General features: G+C 50.2%; 10 protein-coding genes across 10 annotated transcripts; 3 read left to right on the forward strand and 7 right to left on the reverse strand.

The window, feature by feature from the left end:
- Positions 1-429: 429 nt before the first annotated feature.
- On the reverse strand, positions 430-1812 carry LDX57_008357 (uncharacterized protein; the record flags this gene model as incomplete). Its single annotated transcript, XM_046090081.1, has 1 exon — positions 430-1812. The coding sequence occupies one exon, from the start codon at positions 1810-1812 to the stop codon at positions 430-432; it is 1383 nt and encodes a 460-aa protein (XP_045946053.1).
- Positions 1813-2473: 661 nt separating this feature from the next.
- LDX57_008358 (FAD-binding oxidoreductase) lies at positions 2474-3734 on the forward strand (the record flags this gene model as incomplete). Its single annotated transcript, XM_046090082.1, has 2 exons — positions 2474-3167; positions 3238-3734. The coding sequence occupies 2 exons, from the start codon at positions 2474-2476 to the stop codon at positions 3732-3734; spliced, it is 1191 nt and encodes a 396-aa protein (XP_045946054.1).
- A 1137-nt stretch (positions 3735-4871) lies between these two features.
- Positions 4872-5258, forward strand: LDX57_008359 (uncharacterized protein; the record flags this gene model as incomplete). The annotated part of the gene is made up of 2 exons (XM_046090083.1): positions 4872-4913; positions 4965-5258. 2 exons carry the CDS (start codon positions 4872-4874, stop codon positions 5256-5258), a joined length of 336 nt encoding a protein of 111 aa, XP_045946055.1.
- Positions 5259-6466: 1208 nt separating this feature from the next.
- LDX57_008360 (intradiol ring-cleavage dioxygenase) lies at positions 6467-7816 on the reverse strand (the record flags this gene model as incomplete). The annotated part of the gene is made up of 3 exons (XM_046090084.1): positions 7552-7816; positions 7151-7475; positions 6467-7082 (listed from the first exon to the last, which is right to left on the reverse strand). The coding sequence occupies exons 1-3, from the start codon at positions 7793-7795 to the stop codon at positions 6467-6469; spliced, it is 1185 nt and encodes a 394-aa protein (XP_045946056.1). The 5' UTR covers positions 7796-7816.
- Positions 7817-9177: 1361 nt separating this feature from the next.
- ENA2_3 (P-type ATPase) lies at positions 9178-12585 on the reverse strand (the record flags this gene model as incomplete). Its single annotated transcript, XM_046090085.1, has 6 exons — positions 9178-9729; positions 9782-10168; positions 10232-11292; positions 11340-11956; positions 12010-12275; positions 12334-12585. 6 exons carry the CDS (start codon positions 12583-12585, stop codon positions 9178-9180), a joined length of 3135 nt encoding a protein of 1044 aa, XP_045946057.1.
- Positions 12586-13593: 1008 nt separating this feature from the next.
- Positions 13594-13875, reverse strand: LDX57_008362 (uncharacterized protein; the record flags this gene model as incomplete). Its single annotated transcript, XM_046090086.1, has 1 exon — positions 13594-13875. The coding sequence occupies one exon, from the start codon at positions 13873-13875 to the stop codon at positions 13594-13596; it is 282 nt and encodes a 93-aa protein (XP_045946058.1).
- A 1463-nt stretch (positions 13876-15338) lies between these two features.
- On the reverse strand, positions 15339-15965 carry LDX57_008363 (uncharacterized protein; the record flags this gene model as incomplete). Its single annotated transcript, XM_046090087.1, has 1 exon — positions 15339-15965. The coding sequence occupies one exon, from the start codon at positions 15963-15965 to the stop codon at positions 15339-15341; it is 627 nt and encodes a 208-aa protein (XP_045946059.1).
- Positions 15966-16075: 110 nt separating this feature from the next.
- LDX57_008364 (uncharacterized protein) lies at positions 16076-16576 on the reverse strand (the record flags this gene model as incomplete). Its single annotated transcript, XM_046090088.1, has 1 exon — positions 16076-16576. The coding sequence occupies one exon, from the start codon at positions 16574-16576 to the stop codon at positions 16076-16078; it is 501 nt and encodes a 166-aa protein (XP_045946060.1).
- A 7021-nt stretch (positions 16577-23597) lies between these two features.
- Positions 23598-24227, forward strand: LDX57_008365 (uncharacterized protein; the record flags this gene model as incomplete). The annotated part of the gene is made up of 3 exons (XM_046090089.1): positions 23598-23711; positions 23768-23854; positions 23940-24227. 3 exons carry the CDS (start codon positions 23598-23600, stop codon positions 24225-24227), a joined length of 489 nt encoding a protein of 162 aa, XP_045946061.1.
- A 381-nt stretch (positions 24228-24608) lies between these two features.
- Positions 24609-25862, reverse strand: LDX57_008366 (fungal specific transcription factor domain-containing protein; the record flags this gene model as incomplete). Its single annotated transcript, XM_046090090.1, has 2 exons — positions 24609-25318; positions 25367-25862. The coding sequence occupies 2 exons, from the start codon at positions 25860-25862 to the stop codon at positions 24609-24611; spliced, it is 1206 nt and encodes a 401-aa protein (XP_045946062.1).
- Between the last annotated feature and the right edge of the window lie 420 nt (positions 25863-26282).

A 26282-nucleotide genomic window follows, 5' to 3' on the forward strand; every position in this document is an offset into this window, starting at 1 on the left:
TCTTGCGTGTAAAGAAATGAATCCGTGGAACAAGTACGTGAAGTCCGGCCCAATTCCTAAACAACTAACAAGGTGTTCCGAGCTACAAGAGCGAAACAGGATCGACCTCCAACAAATTTAGCGTCAACACAAGGACTGGATGTATGGAACTATTACTAGCTTTAAGTTACTCATAGCTTTGTGGATTAAAGCTATACCTTAAGACGCGATATACCTCAGCTAAATACTGGTCAGACCCACTCAACCTTCCTGTTTGAGCGAAAACCCTGATCTGACGCTCTGCGAAGGGTCTACAGACTCGAAGGTCAGAGATCGGAAAGCTCTGATGTCATAGGGTGTAGCTTTCGCCTAATCGGGACCAAAGCTCTATAAGGTGAAGGCCCAAGCGAGCATCATAGATATCGTAACATTTGAACGTGCAGTATTATATCAGCCCAGTTGCAATCTCCATCCCTTTTCCAGCATCGAGCGTAGCCACGAAGGACTGTGTCCATAACTGCGAGCGATCCATACCTCTACTAGTAGGTCGATGGCTCGAAGGACAGCCGGCAAGCGATTCAGGGAATAAATTGCTTTGAGTCTTTGCCGCACTTTATCCCGCAGCCGGCCATCGTTTATTCTGAGTTCTGATGCCGCCGTGACCATCGGAAGCGTCTGAAAATTTAAGTAATTCGACGATTCGGGAATTTCCAAGAGCTGATTAGTTGCTCTGATAGCGTCTCGGTGAATCAAATCCTCCATGGCGAGGTCCGCTAGTGCCGGATTTCTGAACTGGCCATGATCTCCGCTGATTCGATAAAGCAAAATGAGGCCGTGGCTTCGAAGTGACTCATACAAAAGTCCCAATGGGCGATTTATGGCCGACAAGGCCCATCCCTGGAGTTGATGTTCCAGAATACCCTCCTGCTGGCGGTCGTGTGTTTCCGAGTCGAGAGCTCGTCGACAATACCGGCCCACATTCGCGAGGATGTAGAGAAGCTCGGTGCAAGAGCCGTACATGGGGTGGTGCCAGCGTCCCATCTTGTGCACTGCGATAGGAATATCTAACGAATTCGGAAGTTGCGGTTGTTGAGAGGGATCTATCAAAAAGGCGGTGCACATGTCCATGTAGAGATACATGCCAAAACACAACCGGGCCAGATAGTCATTCTCAGCGTCCTGGGAGATTTCTCGGACAAGTCGTCTGGCTAGTATGCCAGCCGCAAAGATGTGCTCATTCCCATAGTCCGCCATGTCGTCGTGATCAGCGCCATGCGATAAGGCCAACAACATCGCTGTCAACAGGGAAGCTCGCGGTTCCGCCTGTGGTCGTTCCAGTTCTGCCTGGAACGACACCAGTGCCTTCCCTCTCTCTTCTAGGGCCGTCACCGTCGCCTTAGGCGAGTAGTATACTTCGTGACGCGCGCTCACGGACTGGATGATGTGTACGAGGGCAGGCGATTTGGCGATGTATTCTAAGATTGGGAACGAGTACGGATTGTTTTCCGGGTCAATGACTAGGGTTTGACTGACTCTTTCCAGCCAGTATTGCAGCAACCGTCGATGAACGACCAAGTCTACAGCCGACAAGGACCGGGGGATCTCCTGCTGCCATTGTGTCAGGCGCAAGGGAGCGGTGCAGATTAACCCTTGCCGCATGCAACGCTGGCACACCGGGTAAGTCTCGTCGCACTTCACTCGCTTCGTTTTACATTGCCGACAACCGAGCTTACTCTTGGATCTCGTGGATCTCGTCAGAGCGGCACTGGCCGGCGTGGGCACGGATGCGCCGGCGAAGCTAATCACTGGTTCAAACCGCACGCGATACGTCATTGGCGCATATCAGAGAGGGATTTGGTTCTATGGCTGGAATAATGGCTGGTCGCACTGTAATGCGAGTTTTAGTGTGGTGCCACTGCAGGTTATGTAGGATTCATGTAAGGGATAGCCGTGCTGGAAGCCTAAAGTGAACAATTTCTACCTAGAGACGGTGGGTAGAAGGCACCTTTGCCTCCGCCACAGTCATCATGTCCAGTTCAACTCTCATTTGTGGAGTAACTCGCAATCTGGCTCTGAAAGGAAGGTCTGGTGGGTCGACACCCGCCATTAAGGGGTTTTCTCGGGGAAATATTCTCGGACGATTTTCAGTCAAGTATAATTCCAGTACTGGGATAAGCGTTTCTTAGATCCTGGAAGAAAAAGTAAATAAGTGTTGCGCCGTTGAGATTGCATATTGAACATTTCATCTGAATTGATCATCGTTGTTCAACCTTTCTAACATACCCCCGGAACCTGATAGATGGATCATATCGCGTCCCAACTGCGGGATTTACTTCCGCCAGACCGTGTTTTCAGCAGGTCAACTCCCGATTTCGAAGAGTACTTGAAATTCTATAACCAGTCCTTGACAGAGTTGCCTCTGGCTATCGTCCGACCGGTGACTGAGAATGAAGTTACACGCGTTGTTCGCTTTTGTTCCACGATTGGCATACCAATGGCGGTGCGTTCCGGCGGACATGATTTCTTCGGACGCTCGCTAACAGCCGACGGTATTCTTCTCGACATGCGAAGGATGAAAACTGTATCCATTGCTTCCCATCGCGCAAGTGTGCGAGTTGGTGGCGGGATCATTGCAGGGGACTTGCAGGAAGAACTCGACCGCCATGGTCTGTTCACCCCGACCGGTCAATCCAAGACCGTCGGTTACGTTTCCTGGGCTTGCGGTGGAGGCTATGGATTCTACGTTGGATCGTACGGGTTTGGAGTTGACCAGATCCTTGAAGCGAAGGTGGTGACGGCAAGCGGAACGGTGATCGACACTCGCGAGGACGAAGAACTGCTATGGGCACTCCGAGGCACCGGGGCAGGCACTTTTGGCGTCGTAACCGAGTTGACGGTCAAGGTCTACCCCGTTCCAAAGCTTTATGCCGGGTATTTGGCGTTTCCACTCTCCGAGGCCGCCGCGGTGTTTGATGGGTTCCAAAAACTGGTGACGACCGATTTCCCGGACGAATTCAGTGGCGATGCCCTGGTTGCCCATCCAGATATGCTGCCGCTTGGGCTATCAGAGCCTTGCTTCGCCTTTCTCTGGTGCTGGGCTGCAAGAAATGGAAACCTGGAGCCTGCGAAGGGCTTTCTTCGCAGAATGACAGTCCTTGGGAAGGTTCTCGCAAACACGGTAGAGGAGAGTGAGTCAAAGATAAAACTATCTGCTGTCGCAGTTACTGTATATAGATGCTAACCCAGTTGTCCTCTCAGCTAGCCCGGCCGTCTACGGAGTTGGCGACTCGTCATCGCCCACCTTCTTTCGCAGCGTCAATATTCAACAGCTTGACGCCAATATTGGAACCATATTCGCGCAACATTCCCCCGTACATCCATTATCAGCCGTTATCATACACAACAATCATGGGCCGTCTGTAGGGGACGAGCACCGCGATGCTGTCAACTGCTGTTTTGCCAACAGGTTTCCGCATATCATCCTAGGATTCCACGGAGGCACTTATTGTGGGGCAGCTTCCAATACCACTGCTCTACATGAAGCCAGAGATTGGGTAGAGCGGCTCAAAGAAGAGGCCGATAAGAAGGGACTGGCATTGACGAAAAGATTCCCCAGCTTCTGTCCGCCGGAGGAGGTGAATCCTCTACAATGTTTCAATCAGCAGACATTGGAGAGGTTAGAAAGCCTGAAAAGAAGAACCGATCCAAGTAACCGTTTCCATGGCGGCATATGCAGGGATTTCGGGGTGATGTAGCCAGCAAAGGATAAAATTAAAACATTTAGTATGACAAAAGATAGCGTTATTATTCTATAGGGATAACTTTTGATAAATCAGGCGAGAATCTGTCCTTGTAATTTCTTTTTGTTCTCGTAAAAAAGGTTCCGAACTTCGATATAACGTTCTTGGAAGTTGGGACCCATGAATGTAGACATAGGACGTTCGGGGTAATAGAGTTAGAGTGAGGTGAATAAAGCAAAAGTCAAATCATCCACAACTTTGCAGAGCCAACTCGGCCATCGCGTTCTGAAGCTCTCAGGAAAGTGGAGAAACTAGAGTCATCGCGCGCTAGCAGTTTCCCGAAATTAATGACCGTGTTCGTGCGGATTATTTGTAGAGGAGCATGGTACGGAAGGAAATAAAAAAACACACTTGTCTTTCTCTTTTCGTGGTTTATGACAACCACTTTATAATGGAATCTCTATACGACACTGCACGGGGCCTTTTCCAATCCCATGGCTTGAAGGGACCATGTCTAAACCACGCAGCTGTGGGCGCCGTGAACCGCGAAGGTCTGAACTGCCAGAATGGAAGTCTCGCCAGTAGGCTAACACTACCTACAACAATAGGAACTTTCATGTACATTGATTCGTTTGGGGAGACAACGGATGGCACATGTGCCGAGGCAACCGATCCCCCAGTGTATGCCATTGCATCTTGTACGAAGCTCTTAACAACCATTGCGGCCTTACAATGCGTCGACAGGGGTCTCCTGGAGCTTGACGTTCCCATCGGCAAAGTACTTCCAGAATGGGAGAGCCCGAGAGTTCTAGTAGGGTTTGACGTTGATTCCCAGCCTACACTAGAAGATGCAAGACGCCAGATCACTTTACGGTAAGTATACGCAACCAGAACGATAGTCCTGCAGTGTCCTGATGAATAGAGTCGTCGCATGTAGGCGCCTCTTGACGCACACGAGTGGGATGGCGTATACGCTTGAATACATCTCACCCGATCTAGTGCGTTTCCATGACTTGGTTAATAGCAAACCCAGGACAGGCTCAACCGTTGTACGTTTCACATTGCTAGCTACGCCCTGTGCATCGCGGCGATTAATCAGTGGTCACACTAGGCCGACTCGTATGCTACCGTTCTTCTCCACCACCCCGGGAAATGTGGGAATATTCCCCGTCCATCGACTGGGCAAGTAAAATGGTGAGGTGGCCAGGCATCTCGAGCTAAGTTAAGATTCTAAACTGCGCATAGGTCAAACGTGTCAACGGCATCAGGCTAGGCGAATACATCCAACGCCACATCTTTCAACCTCTCGGAATTAGGGACATGACATTCCGCCTTGAGAAACGTGATGATATGCTAGGTCGCATGGTTCAATGCTACGAACGCTCCGATGACGGGGAGCTCAAAAAGGGTCACTGGAGCATGCGATCAGGGGTGGCCGTTGAAGACTTCGGGGGTCGTGGGCTATACGCTACAGTTCCTGATTTGCTGAAGGTCTACAGTGCTGTACTGCGTCAAACATTTCCGCCTACTGAGTCTTGACATGTTCAAACTCATGTTTACGCCCCAGCTGGAGACTAAGGCCGGGCTCGATTGTCTCGAGACTAAAGAGCCTTTTTACACCAACAGTATCTTGAATTCAGTTCCCCTCGACATCCCAATAAGCTTCGGACTTGGTGGACTACTGAACCTCCAGCCAGTCGAAGGACGACGGGGGGCACTCTCCTTGACATGGTCCGGAGTGACTAATTGTTACTGGGTATAGTGCATCCTCTTTATTCGAAAAGCCAACATTGATGACATGTAGTGGATCGATCCTCAGCATGGCGTCGCAGGAGTATACTTATCCCAGTTACTCCCCCCTGGCGATCCGGAAACTGTGCGTTTTCTCACCAAGTTTGAGGAGATGGTATATAAGTCGGTTCGTTGCAAGTAGAAGTGAGGAATCTATCTATGTACAACTGGTTTCACCTTTCTCTAGCAATCCATTACTCGGTCAAGAATGGCTGGCAAGCAGTGACAGACTTCGTATCATGTGAGGTATTAGTCGTTCATCCTTGTTTAGAAACGCTACGTTCCGGGGGCCTTTGACCAGCCGCCCAAACCGACGCTGGCCCGCCCACATGTTGAAACTCATGCGGTTCTAATATAATGTTGGATATTATGTTATATATTTGCAATTTGTCTCACCGAGTATGCATGCATTTTACAGCTCATTCAGTATTTGGGTTTGAATTGGCGATCTGGTCAAATACGAAGTTTTATTGTGTTGCAAATTTGTATATCCCATAAATAAACACAAGAGGAACGACGAATCTAGACTCACAAAGCGTGGCGGTTTATCATGCGAAAAAAGAACCCTTGCGATGTTGAAGGACTGTCAGGTTTTACAAACGGGGATGGTCTCATCATCATTGTATTGCTTTAAGGCTGTTACACATGAGGTAGTCGTAGCTCACGATATGCATTGATCCGAGCAAAATAACAAGTGCACTATACAATTACAGATTCTCCTAGTACCATCACTTAGAATGTTGGTGAAATCTGAAGCTCATACGCAACAAACTGCTAACGATAATCCGATGAAGAAATTGAAGTTATTGAGGTTTATTTAACACGCCAGACACTGATAAACCTTCCTGCAATATTTCACAAACAAGTCGATATAATATACAGTATCTCTAATATTTCCAGCAGCTGTACTAAGCTCTTGTCACAGCGTCAAAGCGACCGATTACCTCTTCACTAACTTACGCAGTCGAAGAAGGCGCCGCCCCGGTAGGAACCGCCGAACCAGAGGGCATACCAGAGGGAGCACCACCCTCGCCGCCGCCACCACCGCCCATGAAACCAGAATCCTCATTCTCATGACCACCGTTCTCATCGTAGTACGCCGCAATGCTATAGTAGCTGTTATCCGTGTAATCCGCGGTAGTGTTAATACCGATCTGGATCCACGCAAACAGACCGTCCGACAAGCCGTCTCCGAGGTAGATGTACTCGGGGAACGGGTCGTAGGCGGAGCTGGCCTGCTCGACACTCCACATGTCCTCAGCGTTGGAGGTGATGGCCTGCGTGTTGGTGGTGTACGGGTATGTGTCTTCGACGGCGGAGCGGAGGACTTCGTTCCAGAAGAGTTGGCCGATGTGCGCGACGTTGCCGGTGCCGACGACTAGGGTGTTGTTGTTGGGGTGCATGGTTGCGTTCAGGTGCGTGAGGAGGTGGGTGTGCGTGGCGCGGCCGTCGTAGTGGCCGGGGAAGATGGTCGAGAAGGTCACCACGCCGTCGGCGTCGGTTTGTTGGATGCCGCGCAGGTAGGTCGAGTCGAGGCCGTCGGCGGCGTAGTTGCCCGAGGTGGAGATTCCACTATGGAGGCTAGTCAGTGGGTGTGTTCTTTGTCTTCGCTCTGCGAGGTGTGGTGAATATTGGCTCACCTGTAGACACCAGTAGCGTTGGCCTGCCAGACATCGACAATGGCGCCAGGAACAGGACGGCAGGTGTTCACATCGATGTACTGGACCTCAAGGAAGCTGTCGACACCGTCGGAGTACTTCTCCTCGCGGACATCCTGGCGCATGATCTCACCCCAGACATAGTAAGGGCCGTCGGTGATAGTAGGAGCCAGGATCGCGCTAGTATTACCACCGAAGATCTCGGACTCGGGGGTGTTGGGCGAGAAGTCAAGCAGTCCGGTACGGTTGTGGTTGATAGCTTCCCATTCCTCGAGGGCAGCAAGGTCACGACGCCATTTCTTGGGGTCTGTAGCTGTCAGTCTCTGTGGTCTGATGGGACAATGTCGAAAAATGAGGGAGGTGAAGGGGTGAAGGAAACATACTGGCGGTGATGCCTCGGGCCTGACGAAGCTCTCGCGCGGTACGAGCGCGACGAGCAATGTTGCGCTGCTGCAGCTGCTTGGCGTGAGTGGTAGTCGAGCAAGCGTCCAGGGCGCGTTTGGATCTGGCAGCGTGAGCGTCGCGAGCGCGGATCTCCCGCTTGAGGACCTCGTGGTCGTGCTTTTCGCCCGGGTGAGCGACAGCCAAGGTAGCGGCAGTGAGGGTGAGGAGCTTAGAGAAATGCATTTTGAACTTGCTCGGTTAGAGATGCTTTGCTTGTTTTCTCTACCCTTTTGGCAACCGTCCATCCCCTTTATATATCTGCCAGGCCTGACAGAAGACCACTCCCTGACTTCTTCATGACTAGCCATATCTTGGTCAAGTGAATAGACTACTCCCTATCCCCACCAAGGGTGATGTTTAAGAAAAAAAAAATGTTGAATAAAGAATCACGGAAGCAACCTAAACTGCCGCGTCATTCTCCGTCTCAACTCCGACTGGCCAGACACTCCTATCCTAATCTCCACACTTCCATAATCCCTGCTCAGACCTCCTACACTAAACAGCGTGCTGCGTAATCCAGCCCAGCCGACAAGGCACCCTCCAAATAACTTCTCATCCCGCCGGAATTCTGCACCACGCACGACCAAAACTAAACGACTAGCAGCGTAGCCAAACCGAACGGGTTCTTGGCACCGCGTACGTGGGATCCGCATCCGCCGTCAGAAACCAGAAACGATCGACACTCCCTACCAATCAGGTTTCCGCGGTTCTTGCTTATGGTGGATCCGGGGATATTTAGATTGTGAGCTTAAGGCGGCTTGTTTCAGTTTATTTTTGCTTCGCTTTGTGGTGCTTTGCCTTGTGTCTGTCGTTCTGGACTGCGGATTAGAGATGAGGGAGATGAGTAGGTAGGGCTGGGTGGCGCACGTGTCGACGTACTGTGTACGTGGAAAGGCTTGGCGGTGGGATAGCGGCGAGTCTAGATCGTGAACTATATATATTGTCGCGGTGAAGGGCCAGTGGAATATCCTTGAGTTATTAACATTTGCTTGACGCCGTACTATAGGAACAAGTGACGAAGTTGGCATAAATTGAGTTGCGTGTGTTAGTAGATGGATTGTACATCGAAATATATTTGAACCATTAAAGCGAGAACATGCAAGAAAGTATGCACAGTGAAGGGGTAGAGGGGCAAGACGGAACGGAGGAGAACTCATAAATGTTTGTCGTACTCCGTATAGTATAGGCTAGAGCAACAAGAGCTCAATTGGTTGGAAACAGATTATACCTGTATACTCTTGATCAAATCCGGCACATCGGTCTACTTGAATCTACTAACGATGGGTTCCTTGGCATTCTGGATGCCTGAGGCACTGACATGTAATGTTTCTTCCTAACTCCTGGATCCAGTCCTTTTCAATTCAACAAACTAGACCTTCAGATCGCTTTATAATTTGATTACTTTGGTCACTGCAGTGGCTAGTTTCCAACTACAATCCCCACATGTCTGGAAATGGCGGCCCTGCCACGGTTAGTTGCCCGACGCACCAGATGAGCCAGAAAATAGCCCACTAGACACGAAGGGCCAAACAAACGCGGAATGTGTGGTAGGTAGCCTCAGGCATTCAAACCTCAAGACCAACGCCCTGCCCTTCCACCTTCGCCGCCACCCGCCGGAAATACGCCCTTTTCACCCACTTCCAGCTCTCAGCGCCCAGAAAAAACAACACCGTTCCAACAATAACAATCGCCCACTCCCAGGAGATGCCAGTATGCCGAAACACCTTCGTATTTATAACAGGGATATAAAGCAACGGAAACACCATCACAAACCCAGAAATGTTAGCCCAGAAAAGGAACGGGTTCTGCCAAATATCCCGCGCGAATTGTGTCCAGCTATGCGAGGACGACGGACGCATATTGAAGAACGACCGCCGCATGTCGATCATCTCCCAGGCCAGGAAGAGCACGAACCAGGTGAGACACGCGAATGTTGTGGCGCGAGCGCGGAAGGCGATCTCGCATCCCTCGAGCTCGTTGTTGCAGTCGTTGCCGAATTTGCCTTTGCCGAAGCCGTACATGACGAGGGTGAAGGCGCCAAGGCATAGGGCGGCCACCCATATTCCGTAGACGATCATGTCGATCATGACTTCGAGGGTGAAGATGCCTTTTTTGATCTGCGTGCAAGATTAGGTTGGGATCCATGTGTCGGGGTCAGAATGGACATACGCTTCGCGGTGGTCGGGACATGATGTCAGCTGTTGCTTGCTCGAAGCCTAGTCCCATGTCTGGCAACCCGGAAGTAATCATGACCAGCCAAACAATTTCGACGGGACTTAGTGGGAAGACCGAAAGATCCTGTTCGTCTTTGAATGCAAGCCCGACGAGGAGAACGAGAGCCTGTGCAAAGTTCTGGGACAACACGTGGAGGATAAACTTTTGAATATTGTCAAACATCCGCCGCCCTTCCTCGATAGCATTAAGAATCGAGGCAAAGTTATCGTCAGTTAGGACAATATCCGAGGCGTCTTTGGCGACATCGGATCCAGCCTGGCCCATTGCAATACCCACGTCTGCATCTTTCAGGGACGGAGAATCGTTCACACCATCGCCAGTCTAATTCATGCCCAGTTAGTGATCCCATAACTGATAAGTCGGGTGTGTATTATGGGGACCTACCATGCCCGCAAATTTTTTCCGTCGATGTAAAGCTTTGATCATTCGCACTTTGGTGCTCGGAGCGCATCGCGCGATTACCAGAGGCAAGGTCGGCAAAGCATCGACCTCATCATCCGACAATTTATCAAATTGATGAGCCGTCATCACCATTGCATCAAGAACATCCTTGCTTAGCTCGTTGATGCGTGATGGTAAAATCCCCACGTCCAAGGCAATCGCTCGTGCTGTTCCAGGATGGTCTCCCGTCAACATATGGACAGAAATGCCGGCTTCATGACAACGACGGACAGAAGGCGCGGATTCCGGTCGCGGAGGGTCGTATAGACCGATTAATCCACGAAATACCAGGTCGCTCTCGACGGTATCTCTTTTAATATCTTCGGAGTCGTCGATCGACTCGTGATATTCCCTGCTGGCGAGCGCGAGCACCCGAAGGCCCAATGCAGCAATTGCCTCCATATTAGCAAGAATATTTTCTTTAATTTCTTCGGTCATTTGCTCAGCTTGGCCACCAGATTGGGTGTGAACTGATGTACAGGATGCAATGACTCTTTCAACTGCACCTTTGGTAAACACATAGCTCTTGCCGGTCAAAGCCTCTTCAAAAATCACGGACATCCTCTTGACATCCGAATCAAACGGGAACTCGGCCACCTGCTTCCACGAGGGAATTTCACCCTCGGTGAAGTTTAGGCGATTCCACCCGAAGCGGGAGGCCAGGACCTGGATCGCGATCTCGGTGGGATCTCCTCGCGCTTTCCATTCTCCGGAGTCCTCTTTGAAAACCACAGCGAGGTTAGCAAGTGAAGCTGTCTTGAGGTATTCCTCTAACTCTGGATTTCCTTCAAGGAACCGTTCCGCCCTGTCCAGTTTTTCTTCCTCAACAGAGTTCGTGAAATCGATATGTCGCGGCTCCTTTGGGTCATTGCTAAGTCCCCCAATCGTGGGATTGTAGGGCTCGCTTGACTCGCCGACCGAATATGTTCCGCGGGCGGGAATCCAGATCTTTTTGGCCACCATTTTCCCCTGCGTCAAGGTCCCAGTTTTATCGGAGCAGATGTCTAAATTATGTTAGTACTATGCAACTTTCCCAGAAAGGAGGTCATACCAGTAACCGCCCCGAGTGCCTCTAAAGAGTTCAAGTTCCTCACGATGACCTGCCTCTCGACCATCCGTTTCGTTCCAACAGTCATGGTGATGGTCAGGACCACAACCAATGACGAAGGAATCATGCTAAGTCCAGTAGCCACAGCATATATAATGACTTCTTTCTGGCTATTGAATCTGTTCGCCGCGAGCACGATAATCGCGCACAAAACCGCCGTGAAGAAGAGGAATATTGCAAGCCTGGAAAGCTTCCGTTGCAGGGGTGTCCCAACATTAGTCCCAAGAAAGCCTCCAATGAAGGATACGATGACCATGAAAACAGCGACAGTATAGCTCCAAGCACTTGCAGAGCCATCCGACCTGCGCTGCACCTTCAATCCACCAGACCCCTTTTCCCGAAGCGCCGCAGCAATAGATCCAATCTCGGTATGCATGCCTGTGCCAAACACAACGCCTTTTGCCCGCCCTTTTGTCACGGTAGATGAACTGTATGCGATATTCAACCGGTCGCCGGGTCCGGTGTCATCTTCGAAAGTGTCTGACACCAGTTTTCGAACGGGGAGGGATTCGCCGGTAAGTAAGGCTTCGTCTGTCTCGAAATTCAACGCTTCTATGAGTCTTCATATAGTCAGTATTCCTCAGCAGGAGTGTCAATGTGATAATATGCGTACCTAACATCAGCGGGGATTGTATCACCCGTCTTCATCTCTACCAGATCACCCGGGACAATCTCTGCCGTCTGCGTCGAGAGCACCTGCTGGTCCCTAACAACCGTAGCTGTGGGCGAGCTCAATGTGCGAAGAGAGTCCATGGTCTTTCCAGCCTGAAACTCTTGTATAAATCCCACGACGATGTTGATCAGCACAACGGCTGCCAGAACGCCACCTTCAATCCAGGCCTCGATACCTAGACTCACCGCCGTCGCCAGAATGAGGATCTAAATCAACCGGTCGGTCAGCGTCGCTCGGAACATCTAAAGTAATAGAAAGACAAACAAAAGTCATGGCGTTGGCCACCTGCTTGAGCAGGACTCTGACGGCACTGGTGGACGAGGCATTCCCAATGTCGTTACGCCCGTACTGATCCAGCCGACTTTGTGCATCAGAAGCTGTAAGACCACCCTGGGCGCTCGTGTCCAGCTCATCGGCGACTGTTTCCCAGGCCAGTGCATGGGCTGGACGGCTTAGCGGTTTGTTGCCGTACCCTGTGACGCCACTCGTACTGGCTGGTGCTTTATCTTTCCCCATGATGTTAGACTCGCTTCCGGACGCAAGCAAGGGAGTGAAGAACACATGCTGCTGGCGCTCTTTATATAGCTATGAATTATTCAACGTGCAAGTAACAATCCGAGGAGAAACATGCCAATGATAATTCCGTTACACAATTCTCAGATCTCACTCCGCTTGGCTGCCGTTTCGGGAATAGCGCACACCGTCAGAATGAACATCGATCGACTCAGGGTCCTTTGTTCGCGTTCTGATAGGCACGCCCGGCAAATGTGGGCCTGGAAGTGTATCTCTCCTTCGAGTAGCCTCTTCAGGAAGTAAAGAGGAGTGGGGCAGCGATTGCCGATGATTGAATCCTTTCATCTTTAGCCTCAGGACAGGATTGAACCATGTTTCCCAATGACCTGCTTCTCCGCGAACACTGCATGTATACACCAACCAACTCGAATATGTAACGTATTGTGTAATCGTAACCAATTCATCCTCTCGGCAATGTATAGGGTAGTTCTGAAATCGGCTAACGAGGTGCCTGTGTTGCAAATTCCGTCAGCATATCAGCAACCAAATGAAGTTGAGTTTGTTCCACAGGGATTAGAGAGTGGATTAACGGACTTGGAGGAAACTGGAAATATCTTACAGTTGCAGCGCTTCTCCGAGAACAGCCATCGTGAAACAAGAGCTCGTCTTAGCTTCGCCTTGCGGCTACTGGACTCCAGCACCACGTTGAGGTACGAGCTCGTCGCTGGAGGCCTAGCCTTTGAAGACTAGGCGCTCATGGAGCTCGAGCCAAAAGGTCAACCCTCTCATGAGACTTATACTAGCTCACGCTGTTCTCGAGGAACAGGATCGCCAGACCTGTCTTCCGCTGTTCGCTAAAACAGGATATATGTCTTCCGCAGATTGCTAAAGACAGGATCTAGAGACTTTGTCTGCTATTCGCCAAAAGATTTATATTTTCTCCTCTACAAAATGCCGAGCAAATTGTAAAGCAACGCGTTGGCTGTTCGCTAACGCTTGTACGTACCACGTCTAAACAGATCGTGCCAGATGCTTTGAGAAAACATAGCAGAACAAGGAAAGGAACGTGAGAGAAGGAAGTGCCTGTCGCACGCCACCCGTATCTATGTCTTTAGACTGATCGGGCTGTGGGTGCTGAAGACCACCTCGAACAGGTTCGTTCTGGCCGAGAGGTCGAACATCCTCGCTCAGACCCCGCTCGCCTCCGGGCAGCTGCCTGTGGGGTTGCTGGACCTGAACTGGGACATCTTTCGCCTGGCTTTGAGCATGATCCGCCCGTCGCCTTGCCGCCATTCGTGCGTGAGATGTCTACCGGCTGGTGTCTGCTGCCCTTCGGGCTGACTCCGCATAGCACGGTAGTCTCGTCGCCGTGGGGCTTGGCGACGCCGCTTATCGACTCTTCTCTGCTGCTCTTGATCGACAGCAAGTCCATGTGGCTATGTATTATCAGTTATGACAACAAGACTCAGTCTATTAGTAATAAAGTCTTACCAGCTGGATGGCAACGCGGTTGACTCTCCTCGCGGCCGGACCCTTTGAGTCAACAAGAGGTGAGAGAAGATTTGACCTGCAACAACTCCCTCAAACATTCTGTGATGGTCAGGGCGAAAGGCGGAGGAAACAAAAGAAACCGTAACCAAAAAGTCTCAGCAAGCGGTTGCTTTATAGTGCTCTCTACAAGCTTGTGACTGTCTCGCGTTTTGGTGAGGGAGAAAAGACAGACGAGGGAGAGGGGCCTGGCGAGGGGACGGATATGCTGACCCCGAGCTAGCCCTAATCGGGTAGTCCTCCTACACGTCTTATACGTCTTACACGAGTGAGTGTTTTGACCAGGAAAGATCCTTCCTTTTCACTTACGTGCTAGGATTCTTCAGCGCCAGTCACCCGTCTCTTCGATAACTAGTCTGATGCTGAAGAGATAAAATAATCGCAGATATGTATATGGGTTTCTCGGCGACTTAAAACGGATGAGTGAAAAATATTTATATTGTTCTTTGATGTGACCGATCAATCTCCTGGCATATTCTTGATCTATGCAAATACGAGACACACTATAGGTTCCAGGCTTCCGTCAGTGTATAAGAGGTACCCGATTAGGGAAAGCACCAAGCACTTATAACTAAGGGCAAATAGTAAATTTTCTCAAAGTCCTTCTTCTTTATTCTCCATCCCTCCAAGGTTGGCACAGTAGGTTCCGGACTTATACTAACGGAAGGGGCGTTGCCGAGTTCACTGCATACCGACATGTCCTCATCAGAGTCCACGACATACTCGCTGTTAAGTGGTGCTTATTTGACCTTGGTTAGCACTACCACTAGCGGACGGTCAATCTCGACCGGAGCTAAAAAACGATCATATGTCCACCCAGACGGGAGAAAGGAAAGAAGTATGGCTAATATAACTTTTTCTTCGGGCCATACCGAACCGGCCTTTTGCCCTACTCTCTATCATCCTGCTAATCACCATGTTAGTCGCCTGCTGCAATCCTGACAAGACCGGGCGGAGCGGAATTGGGATTTCGACCGGAGCCAACCCGCCGAACTGGCTACGGTCGAAAGTCCAGGCCTGATAACTTACCTCGGGCGAGTCCAACCGAGTGCGCGAGTCTTTTGAACCATATCACTAGATTAGCCACCCGTTACCCTGAATAGATTAGGCTTTCCTATCTACCTTTGGCTGTTTAGATAGAGTTGGAGCATCTCTAAGGGGTACCTTGGCTTTCTCTTTGGAAATGGAGTCCTGCACCACAAAACTAGCTAGGCTTGTTGACACCTCGTAGGACTTCGACCGGAGCGGACTTTCCAAACAGGCTCCAGTTGAAAAGCTTGAATTGAACCTACCGGAGTGGCATCGGCATTGGTGTCCGAATCATCTTCTGCCCGCTTTCGCTTAGACACCCTCGGCTTCCGTGGTTTTCTGCGGGTAACGGGCGTGAAAAGTCCCACCCGCGGATTACAACTGTCTCGGGTGTGGCCCGAAAACATGAGGCGGCTTGTTGTCTGGCCCAGCATATCCCGTAGCAGCTGGGCGGCCGCCTCCTCCAGGACCCGTTCCTCCGTGATCACCTTTACCGCCGCGGCGGCTATCGTGTCCGAGGTATTATCCAGATTCTTCATCTCCTCGCCGAAGGCGGCATTTATGAGAGGCTGTACGACATTCTGGAACTTACCCGCGATCTGCGGGATGGCTCTTTTGGCATTGTTCCATTCTAGGTATGTCTCGATGGTCTGTTGCTGGTACAATATCCACATCTTCTTCCGCAGCCTCTGCCCGACACGGTGGGCTCTAACCCCGGCCTGCCACACAGTGTTCAGGTTGCGGGTCGCCTCCACTATCACCACTCTGGCGCAGTGGTGATGGAGATTCAGGCCGCAACTTCCCATCTTGAAGGTCTTCATCAGTACCGCATCTCCGGAATCGGCCGTGGTAAAGGCTCTAGCGGCCTCTTGGCATGCACTTTCGGCCGACGTGGATTTGATACTCACAAAGGGGATCAAAAGTGCTCGAGGGCCCGGCATGAGGTCAGGACTGTGCTGGGCGTGGTAGATATATAGAGGGGGAGCGGCTTGGCCTCCTGCGCCTTGGTTGGCACCTTTTTGGACGTAACCTGCTTCCAAAAGAACGCAAGCAGCATCCAGGTATGCACAAGGTCGTACCGGTGCAGGGTCCAGTCGCTGGCGTCAATCTTGGAGTTTGGGAAAAAGGAGGGTTTCGCGATCATCAGCTGGCGCATTAACCACAGAGAGGATAGGCCATAAATTGTGTCCTTTGAGGCGTTTGCTGTACCCACGCGTGGCGCCTCTGGTTCCAGCATTACGGCTTTCACCCGGGTCTCAAAGGCCCACTCAATTATTGAGCTTCGGATGAACTTCTTCCCCTGAGCTGGGCTCGAGCACCCGAAGGAAGATTTCCGGTTCGTGATCCACTCCTCAAGGACGGGCAGCGTACGGTGATCGCTTTTCCAAAGGGCCCACACCTGGCCAATTTCAGGCATCCTGCCAGCTTCTGTGCGGAGCCTTCCAAATCCTGAAGGAACATGTCATATTGGACGCCAGTGATACCACAGGAGGTTGTAGTAGCCATGGTAGACACTAAACAGCGTAGTTAGTACAAGACCAAGGCCGACACAGGGGCTCGGCTCCGGTCGAAACGAGACATTTTCTGTGTATACGATAGTTGAGGCGCACAAGGTAGTGAAACTTGTGAATGTTGACCTGTTGGGAGAGGATATCCGTAAACGTGGAATTTCGACCGGAGCCAGAACGCAGAAGACAATAACTTTGGGTCAGCAAAGGTCGCAGGATTCGAGGATCTCCAGGCAAGGTGCCGCCTGCCTGCCTGCCTACCCGGCCACTGTCGGCGCAACTTGCAGCTACACGCCTGCCGGCTCACTTTGCCCGCCAAAAGACACAGTGAGACCGACTAAGGGACCCTCCTCCCTTGTGGTATTGTAGACAGAAAGCATGTTGGTCTGATTCCACAGAGAAGATAGCGGAGGGTCCCATGCCTCCGAAGTGTTCCTCGAGTTCCTCATCCGTCACATCTGCCGCGCCGCACAAGGCAGCAACCCGGTTAAGCACCCACTGCATGTGCAAAAGTTCGAAAGACGGCAATGGCATATTCAACGGATCGTTGGTTTTTATTGTTATCAAATGGCCGGAATCAAGCCGCTTCTCTGGCTGGCAATCCCACAGCTTACACTTGAGCGCACTCATTTTGAGATTAGCGGGAAGAACAGGGGTATTCTGAATGGGAACCATTTCGGTAGCTTTGTTGCGAGGCAGCCACCAGAATCGTATAGTGAGAGATTTCTTGTCGTTAGAAACCTCAATGGGCTCAAGTGCTAACCATGCCATTCCCCAGAGATCGTGCACTGTGCTGGATAAACATAGGAGGTTTTGGGGTACCTCCGTGCCTTTACAGCAAGCGGTTGCTTGATAGTGCTCCTTGCAAGTTTGTGACTGTCTCGCGTTTTGGTGAGGGAGAAAGACAGAAAGGAAGAGGGGGCTGGCAAGGGGAGGGAAATGTACCTAATCGGGCAGTCCTCCTACACGTCCTATACATGAGTGAATGTTTTGACTCGGAAAGATCCTCCCTTTCACTTACGTGATAGGGTTCCTCAGCGACAGTCACTAACCTCTTCGGCCTCGGACCCTTTGTCGCAGCGGCAATACCATTGACAGCGAACCGCGAGTTTCAATACTATCTCAACGCAGTCGGTGCGCGGCATCAGTTCAATCAGGACTTGTCGAATTGGCAAAATTTCACGTCTCTCAAACCCGCTTTTCGCCAGCAGCAAGAGACACAGTTGTCACCGAGAGAATGGCAAGCTTAACAGAAATCGAACAAACAGCTCAACAATTGCATCGTCGCGTGTCTGAAAGCTATACAGCCTTGATTGATGAATCACTAACTGCCCCTCTCTCATATGGGCATAGAAGATTCTGCCATATTGATTTTCGAGAAAAGAGAGCATGATGACTGGAAATCTTCTCTCCCCGCCGAAGACGCGGGATTTGCCGGGGAAGTTCCGCGCACCTTCATCACCGAGCCTCTCCATCTCTTCCACATCCGTGACGAGGGGCTGGTTTGCACGGCTGTACATTGCTTCGACCAATGGTGCCAGCTCTCCCCAGAGCATAGAGTTGTCATGGCCAGAAAAGTCCTGGGTCGTTGCAATAGTTATGTGGGGATGCATTGGTCGGTCATATTCCCAGGCGGGCTGGCGATAATTGCCTGCTCTGGAACTGCCTTCACCGGATGGGTAGAAGAAAGAGCCAGAGAAAAGAAGGAAGAAGGGATTGGGGATACTATGATATTTGAACTTTAGTATGTCAAAGTAATCGAAAGGAAAGAAGATAGCTATCTGTTCCCAGCTTACCTCATTTTGACTGGAAGAACGAGTCCTGATGTCTGAAATGCTTGGATCGCTGTACACCGGGCCCATTGGCTCACCAAGGTATACGCAATTTGCGCCCCAAGTCCGGACCCGCACAAGTAGGTCTGCTGGAACTCAGCGTTGGTATGCGTCGCATAGTCAACCAACTGGGCTGCGTCAAGGGAATCCTCCGAAGGGCGATGCTCCATAAGATGGCTCTGTTCCAGTGTGTTGAAGTAAAAACATGACATCACGCCAGCTTCGGCAGCTTCAAGTTCTAAAGGGGATACGGGTGATGTTATGGCGCGAAAGCTCTTCATCCTGTACTTCATGTCTGGTCGCGGGGTCGTCGGAAGGTCTTATCTCGTTGGTGACGAAGACCTTTCCCCAGAGTTCGTTAATACGCTCGCGTACAGCATTTCTCGGCATCTTGGCCGGTGGTGGATAAAAAAGGATGGAAGAGAGAAAAGAAGAAGTAATGGTGGTATTGGGTTGATGAAGAGAGTGCAAAGAGAACGTGGGAAGAAACCGAAATTCCTGGGGCCGTGGACTACCCAGCTTTCATCATAGCCATACAACATTGACTGAGAATCGTCAATCGCTTCCCTTGGGTGTAAAAGGTCCTCCGATGTTGATTATTGAGAAAGGATAGTATTATGACTGGAAACTCTCTCTTACCACCGAAGGCGCGGCTTTTGCCTGGGAAGTCCTGCACTCATTCATCCTCGAGTCTCTGCGTCTCTTCCTCATCTGTAATCAGAGGCTGATTCACGCGGCTGTGCATAGCTTCAATTAATGGTGCCAGTTCGTCCCAAAACATGAAATCATCATTGCCAAGATAATGGTGGCTTGTTGTTATAATGAGATGAGAATGAACTGGACGATTATTTTCCCAGGCAGGCTCTCTTCCGTACCTGGGCCATTAATCTCTCTGTGAGTGGAAACCCCATTTTATATTCTCCTTCCTAGAGAAAATGCCCTCATGTAGAGCCTCGCCTAATCCTCGATCACGAGATTCCTTCCTGCTTCGTCGAAACTGGCTTGGTACTTTGCTACAATAGCGACGGTTCAGCAGTGAGTCCTCGCGGCTCTACACTTGCAGTCATCTAGCCACAATGGTACTCTTCAAGAAGCCTTCGAATGTCGCCTTCCGTCCTTCCGTGAGGCCGCCAGGCTTGCCAATCGGCGAGTAACTATATCCCTCACCTGCCTCTCCAAACATTCGAATTTGATATAGAAGATGATTTCATTCGTGGCCAAATGTTGGCATGCTCTGTCCAGAAACCTCAGCCTAGGGAGTTCTGCTTATGCAGAGCAGCAGAGCTTTCGAGTGTTTCTTCCACCTCATCGGTATTTTCTGGGGTGATAATGCTCAATTTCTGGCAGCAATTGACATTGCTATAACATTGACCTGCGTTCTCCGGATTCCAGATGAATCTAAAGAGAGTATTAGTGCTCTCAGACAGCGGCCCAAGAACCATCTGCAGTCTGGGGGCCTTCTTGTGAGGTGTCATCAATTATTGACAGGGGCGGCATGGATGCTTGAACATTGGTTTTTGTAGGCTAAGCAAGTCTGACGGGAGCGTAGGAAATCTCATGTTGTTCTTGAGTGATTCCGATGGCCAGGATTTCAAAAGCGAAACTCTCTCTGCAGAGCTCCGACTCTACCCTCTCGAACTCTTGCAATGTTCGTAGAACGGCCTCGTAAGTCACTTCCTGTTTCTGATCAAGAAAGGTTTCCAGGGGTTCCTCAAAGAGAGTAGACAGCTGCAGCTGGATACCAGCCTCATGCTACGACCGCAAGCCCAGCAATCCCTCTCCAATCCTTGTTGCAGGTTCAAACCACACCAGTGGTGCCCAGCGGCCCGTTGTCTTTTTTTTTGACACTCTTCCGCCCTAAGTAGTCGTAGCCATCGGGACGAATTCTGCATTCGCTCTCTTAATTGCGCAAGACTTCCAAACTGTTTTCATCTGACCTTTTGCCAAGCATTGCAATTGATATCAATAAACATCGCTGCCGGCTAAGGGCGTGAGCTCTGGGATTCAGCGGGTGATTAATATCAAAGACACCAGGTTTTGGGTCTCCCTTTACGAAGACCTTCCGGCTAAATTTTGCGCTTCTTATGCCGAAGATGAGGCTTGTCGTGGCCTTTTTCTTTCTGTTCAAGTAGCCTTGGCCACCAGTGTGGCGCCGATTCAACTAGCCTGCTTCCGTGTTCGCAGATATCTTTCTGCGTCAAGATTAAAGTTCCTTTGAAGTTATGTGTGCCGTCGTCCCCAGAGCCAAATGCATCGTTTAAATTCCCTTCTACCATAAGATAGATATTCTTGTCGTTTGATGAAACACGTTTGGGAGGTTCTGGATATGAAATGAGGTGATAGTTTCCGTCGGTCTTAAGACCTAACATAAGAAGATACAATGCCAAATCGGAACGCAGCATCTGCTGGATGAAACCAAAAAACATGGTAGGTAGGGTGCCGTCTGTAGCCCTTTCGCCCACGAGCGTATGGAAGCTAGATATATGGCTTTGGACGTCTTGCCGGAACATAATGTGTCATGACTGCTCGTAGCTGCTGATCCGTGTCTATAGGGCTTCCGTATTCGGGCAAACTTTCGATCGGCGGGGTGTCGGTTCTGTAGGAGAAGTGGCTCCCGGTTGATGATTGGGGGAATACTGGGGCCCTTTCAAGCTCTTCCTCTAGGTCTGACAGCTCCAGTCCCAGTTTAGTTTCCAGCTTTATTTGCTCGTTGACCTCTTGCTTGGTTGGAATCTCTGGTTCCTGTGCCAGTTCCTGTGGCCTAGCCTGCATCCCATGGGCAAACAATGGGAATAATCCATATAGCTTCATTACTTCCGTATTTCTTTGGAGTTTGCATCTGCTCCGTATGTTCTCTGCCAGGGTTTGGCGCCGATGTACCAGTGATTGGTACAACTGGTTAAAGGACCCTAAAGTATACCTACATCGGGTGACCTGATCTCGCTGTATCCGTCCCTTATCTCATTGTCTGTTTCAAAAATGTCAATATCTGGCCTGAAGGATCGACTTTGGTTTTAAAATGACACTGTTCCCTTTGAACAGTTCTGTCGTTTTGAGAAACTCGATTGCCCTCGTTGAGGCTTTTACGTTGCTTCTCCTTGTGCTTGTATGCCTGGGGCTAGATCATCGATATATGCCCTATGTGAGTCCATATAGGGGCCTCTGTCCTACGGATATAGACAAGGTCATCTCCGCTTTGTAAGAACTCTGAGGAATTGAGTGAGGACATGGTCTATAAATTGTTGTGAGAACGTAAGAGGTGGCAGGGGAACGAGACGTAGATAACTATTGTAACCTCATTCACTTAGCAGCCATTTCTGTATAGCCCCCAGTTCACTACACGAATCCTGCTCAAATCAAGTGAATGCCAATATTCGTTCAATGTTGCGCTCTTATCACTTTGTCACCCCAATGCCTCTGCAGCCTCCCTCAGCTGAACGGAGGTCGGCTACTTCTATACGTTGCAGCGTAGTTTGTGACACGGGATTTCGGTGCCCGGAAAGATGTGTAGCTGGAATAGCCAGAAGGTCTTTCCAGCAGCATCAAGTGTCTCGAAAACAGCGATTATGGCTCGCATTAATTTAGATGACGCTCTTCCGGCATAGCACTCCGAGGTCATGGGAAAGCATAACCATAACCACGGGGCGATAGGTTTGTCAAGCTGTCTTCGTTTTGCGGCTAAGGGCTTGTGACCATGGGTCAGGGTCTATCGTGAGGTTCACTTCGAAACACGCAATGATGCAACTGTGGAACTGTTTATTTGGTTAGTGTTGAGCTCGTGGGCCTCTAAGTAATGAACTTATTAGCTTATTTCAGTTTCGATGACTACTTCTGTTCTCTACAGCTTCTTCCCACTTTCAATATGCCGAGGAACACGAGTCGCCTTTTTTTCAACTCTCTGTGGAAAGGGATCGTAGTTGATCGCAAAATCGGGATCTCCCAGGAGCAGCATCTAAATGACAACGAGCTTGGTCAAAAGGTGTCTATTGTCAGCCCTTGGAAATCGAAGCCACTGAGCATCCTACAATTCGCCTGGAACTCAAACCACCTTTTTTTTTTTCGAGCCTCTCTTGCCTCAGGTTCCCCTTGATCATCCTGTGCCAGAGAGTTCTCTCACTTGCTTCGAGTTCGTCGAGTATGGTGACAGCCCTCCAGGAATCTCGGAGTGGTCTACCTGGACTACTCGTCACGGCGTCCACACTGCCTGCGCCTACGTCAGTTTGTGGACCTTTGCCGTCCAACCGAACATACCCTCAGCCTTTGGCACCTTGACAAGCATTTCTGGGCTTGAGTTTATCTCGTAAGTGGGTTTCTTTGGCATAAGGAAAGTTGGCTGGTTTCTCTTATTAACAATCGTTTAGAATGCCTGATCCGCTCCTTTTTACTCCCGGCATGGGTGGGCCTCTTCCTAGACTCTTGAAATGGGCAAATCATGGTATGTTTCAGGAGGCTCAGGAATGGCCATCCCACTCAACCCCACGTCATCATGATGGTGAGCCATAAATATAATGGCCGGGATGGATCCATGCTTTTTGTTGAGTTAGCACCAATCATTTGTGCCATGCGGAGCCGAGTCGTTCAACCTAAAGTCGAGCGTCATGAAAAGCAAGCTTTGTTCGAGGGTGAGCCATTTGACAACAAATCTCTTGTCTTCCCAGATGAACAGCGATTCCCAGTATTGCTCACTCTTTCGTTGGTCCGCAGCATGCGAGGGTCTTCTACGGCTGTCTTAAAGAAAGTTGAGAGTCGATCATTCGTCGATCAAAGCTGTTAGATCTTACGAAACTGAATAATGCACCGGTGGAATTGCTGGCCCATTTCTTTAGAAGCCTGGTTTTTGTTGCCTAGTCAAGCGGAATATTCACTTTAAAATGTGCCCCAAGATCTTCCCAATCAGTCAAAAGCCAGGATACTCCTAGGTCAAATAGACCCGCGATTCTTCTTCTTCGCTTGCTTCCTCATTCTGGACAGTGTCTATTTCTAGACTATTTTGCTAGTTGCTCGAAGGTTTCTATTTCTTTCGCTCGTCTCCGTCCTTTCTCGGCAAACTAGACTCTCTACGCAGACCAGAGCTTGTCTAACCTAATATAAGAGAACAATGTCGATGAACCTGGCCAATCCAGCGACCCCCTATCGCCCTGCATATCCCAAAGGTAGGCAGGCTAGGGGCAATTTCTTTCGCCGTCGCCGGACCTTCCTTATTGATCACCAGGTAGGCCCCTCAGACCTACTGACGCACTACCAGCTCAGTTACTAATCCCAAAGTAGGATCCGCAAATTGTCATCTGCCCATACTGCGAGAGGAAAGGACACATTGAGAAATTCTGCCACTGGAAGAGACTCGACGAATTCCTGGTGAGTATGGTTCCTTGCTCCCTATCCAAATACCTTTCACTACATAACTATCATGTTCAATACTGACAATATATGGGCAATCTAGATGGGCGTACCATGCTATGCCGAGAAGCGTCAGCAGCAAAGGCCTCGGCGAAACAGAGGAAGAGGTAATCGTGCTCGCCAGCGCGCAGCTCAGGCGCGGCGCCGTCGCGAGAATCGCGCCAATCTCCAGCAACCACGACCCGAGGGAGGCAGCGAGAGACGTACCCGTAACAGGCACAGACAGAGGTTTCGCCGACGCTATTATCTCGCCAACACCCATCTGAGTTCATTGCCTGCGTCTACAAATTGGATGGGTGAACAGCACCGCGCTCCCCATGCTGCCCATTGAGGAGCTGAGAATGCTAAGGGGTCAGGACCGGGACAGGAAGATTGATATCTAGGGTTAGAATTAAAGTGGACTGTTTTATAGGGAAGTAACATGGTCTGAAAGGTTTCCTATGGAGTCAAGTTGCAAACTTCCCATTATATCCATGAATCAGTCGAGAATAACGAGGAGAGAAGGGAATTTATCAACATTGCAAGAGTCAGGTTTGAGATATCAAGATTCCATGCAATGACATCTCTCAGATTATCTTGGTGAATTCATCTTACCAAAACTCTCTTGTAAAGGCCAAAGTTCTGCTACCTCAGCAAGCAGAACATTCACTGTAGTGTGTGCTTCGTTGACGTCTCCCTAATTAGGTAAAGCCCAGGGCATATGTTGAAAGACCTAAGGAGGCAGGTTCCAAATAAAATCCAAATCTAAGTAGGCCGAGTCTAATCCGTAATCCAACTGCCCAGTTTCATCCCACGGCCCAAAGGGTGCCATCAGCGGATCCAAAGGTAGTGATAACCAATCATCAGAGAGTATCGGGTCAGGTAAGGGAATTTCTTGATCCCATGTACCGGGCTGTTGAGCTGGCTCATCTCCATCACGCTCTTCCTGCCGTTTCTCGTGTTGATGATCCACATTGGGAATGTCATTGTCGAGTCCGAATGTCTGGCGTACACGCGAGACATAGATCTGCAGCAGAGACGCGTAGCGCGAGATAAGGTGGATGTCATCCGGGCAGTTAGATTGCAAGGCAGCGATTGTTTTTTCCAGCATCGCTAGCGAACCATGAAGTGTTGATGCTCGGGTGCCAAGGGCAAGGGCCTTGAGGAGGAAGATCGAGCAGCTGATGACGCGGAGAAATATGCGGTTCGGCAGATATTGGATTGCTTGCTGGTCTGACAGTTGGATTATGTGGTTGAGAATTGCGCCAGCTCCATCGACAACTTCAGTCAGGAAAAAACGGTCTGTCACCGCTGTGTTGCTCGTCTGTACTTCCAAGTCCGATTGTGACAGTGTATCCTCGACGAAGGACTGCATTTCGATGGAGTTGATAAATATGCGAAGGTAGTGTGCTTCAATGAGGAGAATATCGTCAAATCGGTGATCTGCTATCTGTCAGATAAACAGGGATTATTTAGGCTCAAACGTCTTACCCTTGCAAAAAGACCTCTTATTTACCCAATTAGCCAGGATCTTCCGCCATTCGTCGATCGAGGCGATATCCCATCTTCGTGATCGCTGGTCGGACTTTGTCGGAGGAAAGTATTGTTCTGTAATCTCTTTCGTTATCCTTGTCAGCTCGACCCAAGAGGCCATAAAGCTTGCCCATTCTCGATCGCCCCTGGGTAGCAGGGAAGCTTCCGGGGTCTCTAAGAGAAGCGATTGACACCCAATTCTCGCAGCAATGAGGTTCACAAAGACGAACAGTAAAAAGGGGAGACGCTGGCGTCTACTCTCAAGCAGCTCCACATAAATATCTGCTTCAGATCCCATGATAACGTAGTCTTCCTTCGGCTTTGAAGCTCCTTGACCAAACACACCGAGCTCATGCGCTAGGGCCAACGCATTGGTGACCAGCATCCATGACATTCGATCTGATCGTCTCGTCGGCTCAACAACATCTTCCTTCCATCGATCAGACATCGGCATATCCTCGGGTGCAGAAGGAGGGTCTCGCAAGTCAGGTGTGGTGAGGATCAAGTCGGAGTCCCAACCATCGCTTTCAGGAGGAAAGTGAAGTGCCCGGGGATACCATTCTGAGATCAGAAGTAAAGCTTCAATGGACGACAGATGCCTTGTTTTGGCTTTTGACACTTTTTCTTGTCCCAATGTGATACGCAGTATGAGATGTTGACAATGCTGCCATAGTCGACCGTGAATAAAGTATCCTCGTGACGTACCACCCGCTCCAGGGAGAGTATGGTACCGGGAGGAGATCATCAATATCGTGCAGCATAACATTGGCTCTTGCGTGACAAGCCAGTAGTGATTGTGGGGTTTTGCGTAGAATCCTGATAGAATCGGGGAGAGCGGAGCCATGTTTTTGAAGAATCTAAGCGGTTCAGCTCC

The sequence above is a fragment of the Aspergillus melleus genome (assembly GCF_016097325.1).
Source record: "Aspergillus melleus strain CBS 546.65 chromosome Unknown contig4, whole genome shotgun sequence".
Classification (NCBI taxonomy): domain Eukaryota; kingdom Fungi; phylum Ascomycota; class Eurotiomycetes; order Eurotiales; family Aspergillaceae; genus Aspergillus; species Aspergillus melleus.